At 33.8% G+C, this 15,890-nt stretch overlaps 1 protein-coding gene across 7 annotated transcripts in view; it reads right to left on the reverse strand.

Moving 5' to 3' along the window:
• Window positions 1–15,890, reverse strand: part of ERBIN (erbb2 interacting protein) — a 101,626-nt gene that overhangs the window by 60,573 nt on the left and 25,163 nt on the right. For all 7 annotated transcript variants that reach the window (XM_031675499.2, XM_006197535.4, XM_015245124.3 and 4 more), the window contains exons 2-4: window positions 7,594–7,641; window positions 3,490–3,687; window positions 965–1,082 (exon numbers count right to left, since the gene is read on the reverse strand). In XM_031675499.2, coding sequence (XP_031531359.1) covers window positions 965–1,082; window positions 3,490–3,678 — 307 coding nt within the window. In that variant the 5' untranslated portion in view covers window positions 3,679–3,687; window positions 7,594–7,641. The remainder of the gene's footprint in view (window positions 1–964; window positions 1,083–3,489; window positions 3,688–7,593; window positions 7,642–15,890) is intronic.

A 15,890-nucleotide genomic window follows, 5' to 3' on the forward strand; every position in this document is an offset into this window, starting at 1 on the left:
ACGACAATGTCATAAAAATGGGCAAAGTATTCCTGATCTTTAGAGATCAAAGAGACACAACTAAATGCTTACAGGAATGCTATAGGTGATCTTTAACTTGAAGGTGGGGATAGTGTGGGCAAATAGTTAAAAAGGACACTACTGGGCAACGGAAAACGAGATGTCAAATTTCTTGAGAGTGATAATGACACTGTGGTTATATATAAGGATTTCCTTGTTATTGGGAAATGCTTATTCCAATTTTATTCCAATATAATATGTTCATTCTAAAATTTAAGTTTCTACTTCTCTCTCCTTCCAAGGTAAGCACTTAACATTTTCGGAATATATCTACCACACTTCCTTCAATGTTGATCAAACTAAACAAAACTAAATCAAGACTATATGCCCCAGGGGAACAGTGACCATATCCTTTTACTTCTCATAATTAACTGTAATTCCAGCTCCTAAAAATGTATCTGGCACAGAGTGATCTCTCAATAAATATTTGTTGTTCAATTCATTTACATTGTACAACCTTTTTTTTTAACCTTTAATACTACACTGTAAATATTTTATGTCACTATTGAGGGAGCTACACTACAGTCCACTCTTATGGATGTATCAAATTATGTAATGAACAAGGGTCATTACAGTTGTTACCAGTTTCTCATCATTATGAACAGGGCAGTGACTATATATAAATACAGAAATTTAAAGATATATATACCTATGTACATGTATGTATCCACAGCATTTTAATTAAATGGTCATTTTAAATTGTTTATACTTACTCTCTACCTTGCTTTAAGCTCTCATTGATCATTTATAGATATAAATATATATGAAATCTAATAGGACAATACATTAATTACAATCTGACTTTCTAGTTTCATCTTATTATTTGCTAAAACACAGCCGAAATTTTAGTAATATAATATAACATGTTCCTAAGTACAAAAAGTTAAGGGCAAAAAAATCTTACCATTCTTGCTGACATCCAGTTCCCTGAGATTAATGAGATTTGCAATAGATGCTGGTAATGCTGTTAAATCATTATCAGGCAAACTCAGCTTGTGTAGAGACTGACAGTTAAAAAGTTGCTATTAAAAAAAGGTGAAAAAGGATTTTGATTATTCCTTAAGATTCCTTAAATATTTCATTTATTAATCTTTTTGCAAATAAGCATTATAAATGTCATTAAAACTGAATGAGTTATACCTACACAAATACCAGAAAAGATCTCACTGTTTTTTGCTTTTATGGCTCTGAAGACATTGGACTACTCAGAATGATTTATATCCTCACACCTCTGCCCTGGGCAAAATGCATTTAGTGAAAATAAGTATATGGTATATTTTCTGTTGAGGTCATAAAAAATTAGTCGCTGTTGAATATGGTGAACTATGGAATATATATTGCAAGCATCCTTATTCCAAAATGGAAGTTTATATAAATTAAGTTCAAATATGTACATTTAAAATGACTCAAAATATAAAATTCTGATTTGGAAGGACAAAATAAATAAGGGAACAAATATACTGGTATGCTAAAATCACAATAATGAAATGTGACCTAAACGTACTTAAACAAAAGCAGTAAGTAAACAGGCCACTTCTAAGTTTCATACCAAAAAAAAACTGTATGGAACACAGAGGCTGTTCAGGCAGTGAAAACACTCTGATAGGATAATGATGAATACATGTCATTACACATTTGTCCAAACCCACAGACTATACAACACCAAGAGTGAACCATAATATAAACTATAGCCTTTGGGTGATTATGATTTTTCAACAAAGGTTCATCAATTTTAACCACTCTGGTGAGTTAACCACTCTGGTACTACTCTGGTGGGGGATATTCATGATGGTAGAGGTTATGCTTGTGGCGGATAGGGTAGGTATTTGGGAAATCATTATACCTTTCTCTTAATTTTTCTGTGAACCTAAACTAATCTAAAAAAAGGGAAGTCTTTAGGAAAAAAAACTTTTGTTAGGATGGTACTATTCAGAAGTACCATCCTATTTAAGAAGAGCATTCTTCCAGAAATGGAATATTCTTAGGCATGATAAGTGATTCAATTAACTGCACTATCATAGTAAGCCTCTCTCCTCTCAGCACAGTCCCCAGACTGAGACCCTGGTGGTGGTGATTAAAGAAAGGGATGAATTTTAGTCTTTCATGTTCTCTGGGAGAACTAGATAAAGAAGATAAATTACCTGATGAAGAACAACACACAAGGAAACAGTCAATTACAAAGCACTCTACCACAGTCTAGGAAAATAATTCATAAACATGCAAACCACAACCTTTAATATTTTATCCTGGGCACACACAGATTTCTTTATAAGATAATCCTGGATGGCACTGTCTTTCAAAATGTTTTTACTGCTGGCCACTGAAAGAAAAGCCTTTTTCAAAACACTGCCAGCCAGTTTGTATATATACACATACACAAATTTAAAATATTGTTACCACTGATACATGTTACACTCTCTATTTTCTACTCTATTATAGTTAGGGTTGTCAGGTAAAACAGGATGACTGATTAAATTTGGATTTCAGATAAACAATAATTTTTTAATAAAATGATGTCATATATTGCATGAGATACACTTATACTAAAAAAATTATTTTTTATCCAAAAATTGCAATTTACTTGGGGAGCTTATAATATTATTTTCTAAATCTGCCAGTCCAAATCATAGTTCAGTTTTTGGAAATCCCACACATATTAAATTGACTTTTATAAGCTACTAAGAAGTCTCCTCCACCCACAGCTTGAAAAACACTGCTGTCTGGGTGGTAAAACTCTCTGAACAAATTAAAACTATGGCAGGTTTTTCCCTCTAAAATAAGAAATTGAGTAGAGGATGAAAAGGGATTAGAATTTAAGAAAAAAAAAAAAGTAGCCACTAAAAATTTTTAGCAAAGATGGTGTCAATGTGAGAAGATGCTTCATGGCAACAAACCAACTTTCTCCTGCTAGTTGTTGTTACATTTCAGAAATGTCAAATCCTCCAAAATCTTTCCAAACAAACTGAAATGGGGCAAACACAATACTACCTCTAAAAGGCTGTTTAACAACAAAACTATGATGTGATAACTAAAAGGAAAATTTATTCTCAATTACAATAATGCACAGATCGATGGCTCATGAAAATTAGAAAGAGAAAACACTAATTTCAATTCTTTGTCTAGTTAAACTGACTGGCTGCAGAAATTGTGTAGTCTTATCTACCCTAGTGGCTATATAAAAACTGGAATTCAATATAACATTTTAAATTATATGCACAAATATTCAAGCAATTAATTTGAAGAAATAAAGGTTAAAAATGCTATTAACAAATTTTGAATTGTGCTGCATACTCTAAGATGAAATTAAACAAAAAAAAACGTTAACAATGCACACAAATGTATCTGCAGCATTAGGGTAATGTTAGGAATATCATCTTTCTAGGCATAAAAATAACCAAAGTCAATTCTTGCAAGAAAGTATTAACATACCTTTGGAAGCTCTTCAATCTGATTAGCATCCAAATAGAGCTCCTCCAAAGTTTTTTCAAAAGTAAAAATCTCTTTGGGAACCTGTTCCAAACTGCAATGAGAATAATCAAGAGTAGTGACAGTCTCCTCTTCTCCACGTAGACAACGACATGGTACCAACCGCACAAACAAACTTCGTTTTGTAGTCATTTTTAGACACTGCAATATTCAAATAAAAATAAACTTACTAAAAACATATGTATTATAACAATGTTTCAAAATGAATCACTCCAATTCAATTCTCAGTTTACCACAGATAAATATCTTCTCCCCTACACACTCAAATGGAATGCATTTATCATTGCTTTGCTATCAAATTCTATATACAATGAATTTGAAATAAAACTCAAGCATTTTAGGACTTTACAAAATGATTCATAAAGTAACCATTTATATACTTTTGTAAGAACCATGCCTTATGAGTCTGCTCACCCTCAACAAGAAAAACTCTAACACAACAAAGATATTTAACTTCTGACTAAGCTGTTTCTTAATTAAGAACTTGACTATATGCAGTTCTGAGTAGAAAGTGGGAGTGCAAAGATATTTTCAGGTCTTCTAACCAGCCATTAACTTTCCTATAACTCTCCCACGTCAAAATTACAATCTATGCCAAACATACTTTGTTTCAATTAATATCGGTGTTTTAATTTTTCTAAAGAGTTTATAGGTCTTATATTTGTTTAAGGTTATACATTAGAGAAGAAATTTGCTTCAATAAAATGCAGAGTTCATTTTCAATCTAATTGAAGGAAAGGTTCAATTCTGAATTAGTGAAAATTCTCAAGGCTAATTTTATTAAGAACACAATGTACGTACATAGGTTAATTCCAACTAGGCTAATGTATCAGCAAGTCTATTTCAATAAATAAGAATGACTGCTAATTAATGTTATCAATTCCTGTAAATAAATAATAGATTCTTGAGCTCAGCAGAAGACTACTAGAATATTAGATTACTTCTAACCAGACCCAAGATCAGGTTGAAGTTAGTGAGGCAAATGCCTCAGGCACAAAATGCAAGAAGGCACCAAAAACACTGAGTAATCAAATTAAATATTTTAATGCAATAACTTTCTTAAGAAAATCAAAATCACTGAAAAGTATTCCATTAATGAACAAAATGGCTAATTTTAAAATAAAGACAGAATCAGTATTACTTTTCTTTTGCCTCAGGCTCCAATGTGGCTATACAAGGCACTGCTTCTAACTCTTCTAGTTCAAATTATAGGATGTTCTTAAAATGTCTGACAATATGATAAATACTTCCCTTGCAATTAAAAAAAAATCTGACTATTCTTACTCAATTACCATAAACGTTAAATTCTTTATATAAACTGTATGCTTATTCTCATTTCATCCTCATGTGTCTTTCTAAGACATGTACTATTATTATCCCTATTTTTCTACAACGAAATTGATTCTGTGCTCCTAAGTGCACATTATATACTGCATTATATACTGCTTCTCAATATATAATGATATACTTGAACTGAGGTTCACGAAATAATTCAAATATCAATAGGTCTTAATCTGGGGAGTATTTATTTTATTTATTTATTTAAATGGCAGTACTGCGGACTGAACCCAGGACTTCATGCATGCTAGGCAAACACTCTGTAACAATGAGCTATACCCTCCCCAATCAACAGGACTTTACTACATACTTCTCCTCTAGGGTTTACAAAAAACAAACTTCTGATGGGATTCAAGCCCAAAACATGGCACCTTGGCATATGGAATATTCTCAAGTGAAGGAGTCTGAGGAAACAGCAGAAGCAGGAAGGGTCACTCTGACCTCCCATGCCCTTCTCCCCTGAAACAGGTCATAAAATCCTCATGTGAAATGTGCCCTCCCTATACCAGGAGGAATCTCTGAAGATGAAGGGACAAGAATCCTAACAAACAGGCCTTACTAAATTTCCCCCAGTTTACTACAATTACTTCATACACTTTGATCCATCATACAGTACACAACTGTCCACTCTTCACAAAACATTGCATAAAAATACTCAGGTTTAACTGTTTCTTTGGTACTTCACTTACTTACAAAGGCTTCCTGTGTCACCTAAAACTTGTATTAAATAAATGTATATACTTTTCTCCTGTTTATCTGTCTTTGTCCATTTAATTTTCAGACCCAAGTCAAGAACCCTAGCAAGGTGAAGGGAAAATTTTTCCTTCCTTACACTACGATGTCAAAGATCAAATGTTTCTACCTAAAATTTTTCTGTCATGGCTATGTAATGCACAGCATATAGACTATAGTTAATAACACTGTTTGGCATATTTGAAAGTTGCTAAGAGAGTAGATCTTGAAGTTCTTACCACAAGAAAAAGAATTTTTGTTACTATGTATGGTGACAGATGTTAAACATACTGTGACACAGTTAGACATACTGTGAGGATCATTTTGCAATATATACAAATATTGAAACTTTATGTTGTATACCTGAAACTAATATAATGTAATATATCAATTATACCTCAATAAAAACAAAAAATTATTTTGTCAATAAAGTTTACTGAACATGCTTTATCTATTTTTATATGAAGCTGTGTTTTATTGATAAGAATAAGAAGTTTTAATGATCTAGTAAGAATTTAATCACTCAACGGGAATTTAGTTTATATTTGTGTTTATGACATAATAAAAAATATTCTGGAGGAGAGTATAGATCAGTGGTAGAGTGCACGCCTAGCATGCATGAGGTCCTCGGTTCAATCCCCAGTACCTCTATCAATAAACAAACAAGCAAACAAATAAACCTAATTTCCTACCCCCACAACCAAGCAAAAAAAAAAACAACCATAAAAAATTAAAATAAAATAATTTTTTAAAGATTCCAAAAATGAATACACAATTTCTTGTTCAAGAGACTCTTTTACTTCAACTGATAATGAGTTAGGGGGTACTAAAGAAAAATGGGAAAGAACTCTATCTGCTCTGTCCAATATGGTAGCCACTAGATACAGTGGCATTTTAACCTTAAAATTCAAGTTAAACAAAATTTTAAATCTGGTTTCTCAGTCACACTAACCACATTTTCAATGGTCAAGAGCCACAGGTGGCTAGTGGCTACCATACTGAATAAGAAAAGATACAGAACATTTCTTTCACTGCAGAAAGTTCTAAGAAACAGCACTAGTACAATGTTTCAAACTATTATTCTGGTTCATATTATAACTACTGTCTGCTTATTTTTTATATGACAGTATCCAGTAATTTGGAAGATATGACCTAAAAACATCCATTTCCCAGAAATTACAATGAATTTGGGAGTATAATTCCTAGCTGAGAATAAAGGACATGAAATGTTATTATCACTTATATGTGATTTAAGAGTATATTTAGTTTAGTATGTTTAAATCATCTGTGCATGGCACTTGATGGAAGGCAATTTACAGGGCAGAGTAACTGTTATCGAAGGTAAAACAACCTCCAAGATTTTCCTGCAGAGTTAATCATAAATACATCAAGTTGCAGACAGACGGTCAGAAACTGCCAAATTTCTCAGAAGAGAATGAATTCAGAGGAAGATTATTAGATGCTTAGCTCTAGGAAGTTGCAAAGAGTTTACATTTCAAATGAAAACAGCAAAACAAAACAAAAATCAAAAAACAAAGAAACTTCCTACGGGCAAAGGTGTGAAAAGAGCAACTTAGACCTCTGATTAAATTCTGTGGTCCTTGAGCCAATATAAAAATGAACCCCCATTTAGCAGACTAAAAACTACTGACTGATGAGAAATGAGGGCAGAGGAGGGAAGTTCCATATGAAAGAGAAACAAATGAATAACAAGACCCAAAGAGACCCTCCTTTACACAATACTACAAAGAAGGAAATCAAAGGGGGAGACACTGGCCTGATCTGAACAGGAAGTGATCAACCACAGGGACTACTTGTTAGAATTTTAGTGTTGTGATAAGAGCGAGCCATTTTATAAACCAGGCTAAAAACAGTAGACATAAAAACATTCTGGTCAAATGGAGGAAGAGGAGCCAATCAAGAATAAAAGTACAATAAGCCGAACACTTTCTAACAAAAGAAATTAAAACTACTTACCACTAAGTTGAATTTATCTCCCTGATGTTTCTTAATTGAGCCAACATTCTATGGAAACAAACAAACAAAAAAACACCAAATTAACAATAAAAACAGATCTTTAAGGGGGGTAGGGTATAGCTCAGTGGTAGAGTGCGAGCTTAGCATTCACAAGGTCCTGGGTTCAATCTTCAGTATCTCCGTTAAATAAATAAACCATATCCCCTCCCTCAAAAGAACAAATTCCTTTAAAAAAAACAAACAAACAGATTTTTATCACTTTAAGAAACACCTCTTCTTATTTACCTCAAAATGTAAATTAAAATTTTCAGTAATTCAGCAGCATAAACTGATGCACACAAATTTACTAACTTTAAAATACGTGGCTACTTTCTTAATCAGTCACTTGATTTACTGTTCAGAATAAACTGGTAAATATTGAGAGCCCTCATCTGTATCCTACAACAGATACCTCTCTATCCACCATTAAAATCCCATTTATTTGCATTTACTAAGAAATAATAAAGTTTTCCTAAGCGAATAAATCCTACTCATCAATTATATTTAAATTTAGTCGTTTTTAACGGTTCTGTGTGGTTTATCAGATTCTGTTCCCCCTTTCTAGAATTCTTCTTTATTCAGGGTGTTAATGGACCCAACTAAATACCCACTTTGGAGCTTTCCAAAAAGGGTGGACAGGTGATGGACAACACAGTTAATATCAATGACATATACTTAGAAGTCTGCTTTGGGGGTGGGATGGGGTTGGTTCTCGGAAAACATTTGCTTTCCTTATCCAGGGACAGATGTGAACACTGTATATCTACTGTTGCGACAACCATCCTATGACCATGAGTTAACAAGCGTGAGGATTAAAAACCAACCAATAAGGGCTGACGGTGTAGAAAGACCGAACAACACACTGGGGGTCTCTAATAGCACTGCTGCGTAGCTGAACCAATGCTAACTACAAAAGTATCAGAACTTCTTGGTATATAAGAAAACGAAATCTCCTATTTGCTTAAACCATTGCTAGGTTTTCTGGACCAGGAGAACAAAACAAAAGAAACTTTGGGCACAATGGTGTAACTAGCTGAAAGAAATTCACTTAGGGTATTTTTCAAAACTGCTGTAGATGACTGTAGCTTCTCTCTCAAGATTCTGATTTAGGAGTTTAGTCAGAAAACTCAAGACTATTTATCATAAATAAAACGCTTATGTGATTCTTTTTTCTAACAGTTTCAGCCATAATCAATGCATAGTCAATATTTCACCTAGACTCAAATCACCATCTTTTCTCTTTCACCATTCTCTACTATTTTTTTGATATACTCCCGGTTGGGGAATTATTATAACAACTGAAAAGTGAAATTACTGCAAGAGTTGTTTAAAATGTAGTATGTTACACTTCCTTAATGATTATGAAGAGATCACAAGTTATACTTGGCTAGATTTAAGAGAAATCTTACGTCAGAACAATCTTAAAATCAGCTCAGAAGTTAAAACGCACAACAAAGGCTCCTTGGGCATGCCCATAGTTGTTAGATGGCATTTAGTAGTCGTGTGAGTTCATTTTAGTTTACTTATGGCTCCCACAGTATTTGCTACTCTGTATTTGGTATATTTGTGCTTAGTTCTGAGGCACTTCATGGATGTTATTAACCCATTACTGTTAAGTACATGAATAGGAAACAATGAAAATAGTTCTATGCAAAAGAATAGGAATAAAAGAAACCTATGTAATGAAAAAAAATGCTGTATAGGAGCATCTGATTCTGAAAGACAAAAATAACGGAATGTATAAAATGCGCAATGCCTACAACATATATAGCAAGAAATGAAGGAAGGAGGCCTGTGTAAAAAGCTAAATTTCATACTTCTAAGATCAATATCACTGTCTGACCCCTACTAGCCTAATTACTAATTCAGGAGAAAGCTGAGAGTTTCTTCAGTCAAACTTTCATATCAAACCATGGTTAGCCTACACATGTCTAAACAATTCTTACTGTGGAGTAAAGTAGTAGAGTGAAGCACACTGAAGTTATAAAGGAGTTTCTACACTTGCAAAAATTTCCACTTTTATATTTTTACATTTTTTACATAATAGCTTATAATTTTTACATAATAGATCCTTATAATTTTGCAAAATGCATACATCCATACAAACAATAGCAATCAAGATACACAGTCCTTCTAACACCTCAGAAAGTTCCCATGCACTACTTTCCCGTCAACACCCTGACCAAGGCAACCTGTCCTGAGTAAGAGTGCTGACACTTGGGTACAAGGGTTATGAGAATGCAGGCTTTGGTTCCTGGGGGTAAATACAGGGGAGTGAAACTGCTAGATGCTAGTCTACATGTGTGTTTAATTTTATTTAAAAGCAAGATAAACAAGTAGTTTTACAAAGTGGTTTTACCATGTAACACTCCCAGAGTTTCAATTACATCCTCACCAACACCTGATGTTCTCAGTATTTCTTAATTTTCACATAGGTAGTAGATGCACATTAGTGTCTTAGTATTTATTTTTATTTAAAAATAGTTGATTTACAATGTTGTGTTAGTTTCTGGTGTATAGCATAGTGATTCAGTTATATATATATTACATATATAATATATATATTTCTTCTCATATTCTTTTTCAATTATAGGCTATTATAAGGTACTAAATACAGTTCCCTGTGCTATACAGTAGGACCTTGTTGTTTACCTTATATATAGTAGTTAGCATCTGCAAATCCCAAACTCCTAATTCATCCCTTCCCACCCCTTTTCCCCTCTGGTAACCATAAGTTTGTTTTCTATGTCTTAGTCTGCTTCTGTTTTGTAAATAAGTTCATTTGCCTCATTGTTTTAGATTCCACATGTAAGTGATACTATACGGTATTTTTCTTTCTCTATCTGATTTACTTCACTCAGTATGACAATCTCCAGCTCCATCCATGTTACTGCAAAATGGCATTATTTTAATCTTTTTATGTCTGAGTAGTATTCCACTGTATATAAGCACCACAACTTCTTTATCTAATCATCTGCCAATGGGCATTAAGGTTGCTTCTGTGTCTTGGCTGCTGTAAATAGTGCTGCCATGATCACTGTCATCCTGCTTTTGTTTTGCACTTCTCTAGTTACAAAATGGCACAGCAGAGCCTCATCTGTACTTGGATCTCATTTAAGTGATAAGATACTGGTCTTATGTCTGACAGACACTCTAGTGAGATGAGACTTTTGGAGAAAAGAGTGATCAAATTTTGTATATGAGAGGAAAGTAAATTACTGTGCAAGAGGATAGACTATTAGAAAATAATTTTTCATGAATATCTCGCATTTCTGCATGGTCTGGGTCCTCTGAGAAACGACATTTATAGCCAACTTGTTTAAATAAAAAGATATTCCAGATACTAACACTAAGCAACACTGAGACAGTTTCATATACTCTCTCCAGAGAAGATCTGTTTAAATTCCAGAGTAAAAACAAGGTTTCTGTCTCTCACTCTCCCGAGGAAATAGAAGACAGGTCACCAGTGGTCCTATGTGAGATCAGAGTTTCCAAATTTGGGTTTCCTCTTCTGTAATGCACACCACTACTTGTGTAGGTACCATCTGACTCTCAGTTTGAAGACTGAGGCTCAGGTAACTGACACAAGATACTGCCCTGGTTGCTGCTTTTGTACTGAGTAACAAATTGTCTCTGATCTGGAGGTTTTGTGTCTTCCGACAGGTTAACATGTTAGCTTGTAAGTGGGGTAAAATCTCAGCACCTTTACTGTTTCTGATTTAACCACTGTAAATTAAGAAACATGGCCACAACGTTTTCTTATACCATCTAAAATCAAGAGATCGAATCTATTTTCCCACTCCTTGAACTTGGGCTTACCTTTGTGACTTGCTTATACCAACTCAATGTGGCAAGTTTGATGGCAAGTAACAGCGCCTATGACTCAAGAAAACTTACAACTTCTGCCTTGCCTTTCTTTGAATGCAGCCCTGAGGACATGACACCATAAAGATGCCACACGTTGATTCACAAATTCAAGAGCAATATAAACTGCTGTAGTTTTAAGCCATCAATCCTAAGTTTATCAATTGTATTGATTTTTTCAAAGAGAAAACTACCATTTGCTTATTTACTTGAGGTATATTTTACATTTCATTGATTTCAATTTTCTCTATGTTTTCTGCCTTTTATTTATTTTGAATTTAACTGCTCTCTTTTTCTGACTCTTAGGGTGAAGCTTATTAAATAATTGATTCTAATACTTTATTATTCCAGATTTAAAGCTATAAATTCTGAGATGCATTTAAGATTTGATATGTGTCTTTTTGTTGAATGTGTTTAAAATGCTTTCTAATTTCCCATTTAATTTATTCTTTTACCCATGAGTCATTCAGAATAATTTTAATTTCAAAACATTCAGAGATCTACTAAACCTCATTTTGTTACTGATTCCTAATTTAACTCCAACGTAGTCAGAAAAAGTAATATTATGATTTCAAGTCTTTCTAGCTTGTTGAAGATTTGACAGTCTCACATAAGAGCTACCTTGGTGAGTGTTTCGTGTACATTTAAGTGTCATATTCTGCATCTCTTGGGTGTACTCTTCAAACTATGTCAAGTTAAATTGATTGATAGTGGTGTTCAGGTCTTCTGTCCCTTACTAATTTACAGCATTCTTTTCCTACTAATTACTGAAAAGTACTGAAATCTCTAACCATAAATGTAAAGATATCTATTTCTCCTTTTATTTCTGTCAATTTTTGTTTCATGTATTTTGAATCTGTTATAAAGTGAATATACACTTAGGGTTCTTCTTGATGAATGGATCCTTTAATTGTTATAAAATGTTCTTATTCTCTAATAATCCTTCTCTTTAAATATATTTTGCCTGATACCACTATAGCCATAGGAGCTTCTTTTGGTAAGTATGGTATGGGAATACTTACCAAAAGAAGTAATAGATGGGAACAGATATAACAGATCTGTTCCCATCTATCACTTTAAACCAAATTTATCTTTAAAGTGTCTATTTGTATGAAACATAGTTGGGTCTTACTATTTTATCCAATCTGACAATTTCTACATTTTGAGGGCAGGCTTAGACCCCTTACATTTAATATAATTACTGGTGAGACTTAAGTCTATTATATTGCTATCTATTTATTTGTTCTTTGTTCCTTCTTTCCTGCCTTCAAATAGTTTTTTTCCCTCCTATGTTATATTATTTTATGGCGTTTAAAATATATATATATATATATACATAGATAGATAGATATAAATTGTCCTAGGAATGTAGAGTATATATTCTTAATTCATCATAGTCCTCCTTCAAACAATATTATACTAATTATACTATATAATATTACATACGATCTAGCAAATGTATAACTTACTTATGTTTACGCTGTCCTATATTTCATGCTATCGTCATAAATTTTACTTCTACATATTATAAATCCCACAATATTTTTTTGCTTTATACTATTCAACTGTCATTTATATATATTTAACAATGAGAAAACAGACTTTTATGTTTATTCACATATTTACCATTTCTTGAAGTCTATTTCTTACTACAGATTCGCTATTAAGCCCATTTGAACACTTTTTAAGATACTGTATTTTTCAGTTCAGAATCTGCATTTGTTTTTCTGCAAAGTTGCCATTATTACTCTTCTGAAATACTCAATCCCTCACATATTATCCTGTAAATTGCTTTAAAATCACTATCTCTTAACTCTAATAACTAGGTCATCTATAAGTCTGCTTTTGTTAACTGTTTTCTCTTAATTATACAATCATATTTTCCTATTTCTTTGCATGTTTCATAGTTTTTCATAGTATTTTAGGTGCTTTTTTGTAAAATGACAGCTGAGAATTGAGTGTAATATTGTTAGGTTTTACTTATTTCCCAGAGAGTCTACACTCTTCTCTCAGCTAGCATGAGTGACTGGTAACTCGGATTCCTAGTAGTGTCAATTTTAGCTGGGGACTGGCTGCAGCTTTAGAGTGAATTCCTCTTTGATCAACTCAGCTCCCATCTTCCCATCCTCAACCACAGCCATATCTTTTTGATCTTGTCAAAATGTGAGATAGGAAGAATTGTGTTACAGTTCCAGATATTTTTGGTTTGGTTTACCTTTAGATTCAACTTCAGCAAGGTCCCATAATTTGAACCATTAGAATTTGCAGGACTATACATTTCTCTAGGTTTTTCAACTCCTCCTCTACTGCTCTTTATGGCAAAGTTCAACGTGGATAAAATTGTCAGGCTTAATGATTTCATTCTTCCTTTGCGGTTCTGTCAGATTCCCATCCCTTCCCCACAGTCCACGCTGTCATTTGAAGACTGAATGATTTATCTTCATCCTTTCCGTCTTTCTATTTATAGCAAGTCCTGCTTCTCCATCCTATACTGAAACCACACAGGGAAACTGCCACACTCTTGGCTCAACTATGAGACGTTCATGTATCTCTGGAAATCAGTTCACTTAGGATTCCTTGATTCCACTGATTTTTTGCTAACTTTTTTTTTAATGTGATTTTTATCTTTTACAGGTTTTTCTTATTTTGAACAGGTCTCCTATATGCTAACTAGAAATATCAGGAGATTTCCAGTGTCGATGAAAAGGTTGTTTATAGAAAAGATAATCCCATGGAAGATAACCAGTCTGACTCATCCCTCTATGAAGAAAATTTGGTCAAGGTAGACAAAAAAAATCTTGACAGTTCTCCATCTTAGTTTAGGAGGAGTGACAATTTATGGAACAAAAAGCGGGCCTAATTATTTTTACAGAGAAAAACCATGCCACAATTAGAAATAAGTCTACAAATGCAAACAATATAGAACTAGTTTACTTAACTCTATCTAGTCCTAGATAGAACTGGTTTACTTAACTCTGAAGGCCTAACATTAGATCATTCTATAATCAGAGGGAAGAAGCAGAGGGAGAATGAGGAAGGAAAACAGCTCAATATGGCACACAACCAATCTTAGGGAAGGTGAAATTGTGCCAAAAAGGAATACTGAAAGTCTATGAGTAAATTTCAACTTTTTCTAACACATAGTTGGTTCTGTTATTTTCAACAAAGGTCAGTAAAAGCTGTGCCAAGAGACATTTGTGGCAATATGTATCACAACGTATATTCACAATGATGGTGCTTAATATGGTAGGGAAATTAAATCTTGGTATTATTTCAAACCTAGAAACACGTTCTCATACAGTCTTGACTGGATTGGAAACTATTCCCATAACACAGTTCCATGGCAGGATGAACCTTCTTATGTGTATTCCCTTATTTCTCTTTACTTCCAAGTATTCATCTCTGCGCCAGAGTAACTCCCAATCTTCCTAGTTTCTGCTAATATTTGTAACAACTTCTTTTCCTCCTTGAACTCATTACACATGATCTGGGGGAACCTTGATGGGAACAGAAGAAGATGGTCAAGAAACCAAAGAGAATCTTAGTTTTCCTCTAAAATAGTCTAAGGAACAACTGATTTTGACCATATGCAGCATGCCAAACCAAGCAGGTGTATTTTTCCTCCTATCTTAAAAAGGACCTCTCCTGAAGATACCTCTCCAGGTAACAATCTCTGCAAGATTCCAAACAAGTTGTCTATATACATTGTCTTAGGTTATTTCATTAATTGTTCTCAAACCCACTCTAGTCACACTTTTGTCCCCACCACTTCAATGGAAACTATTCTTCCTAGGTCATTAATGGCCTACATTATTACCAAATCCAACAGACAACTGTAAGTTCACATCGCACTTGACTTACCAGTAGCATCACTCACCACTATTTTATCCATTTTCTTCACTTAGCTTCCAGGACACGACATCCGCCTAATTTTGTCCCTACAGTACTGGTCACATGTCAGCCTCCTTTGCCATTTGTTCCAGTTTATGCCACCTCAACAGACCATAGTGACAGAAAACACAGACGCTGGCCCTCTTCTCTATCTACACTCAAACCCTTGGTGATCACCAGTTTCAAGTCTTGAAATATTATCAATTCTGTAAATACTAAGTACTCTAATGACACCTACCTTAGTTTGAGTTACCCTAAAAACAAAGGCTGAAGTAAGGACTTGTGTGCAGGTAGGAATGACCTGAGGGAGCAGGAAGATTTTGAAATATGAAGGAAAGGTCAATATAAGTCATCCCTAAGGAAAACAGGGGACTCATTCTACTCAAACTCCCTGAGAAGCACACAAGACTCCCTGAGAAGCATACAAGAGGTCTCAGAATTATCTGTCTATAGTATAAGAGGCAAGCTGTCATCCATCTGCTCAGGTCTCCCACTGATTAAGG

This window comes from Vicugna pacos, chromosome 3 (assembly GCF_048564905.1).
Source record: "Vicugna pacos chromosome 3, VicPac4, whole genome shotgun sequence".
NCBI classification, from domain to species: domain Eukaryota; kingdom Metazoa; phylum Chordata; class Mammalia; order Artiodactyla; family Camelidae; genus Vicugna; species Vicugna pacos.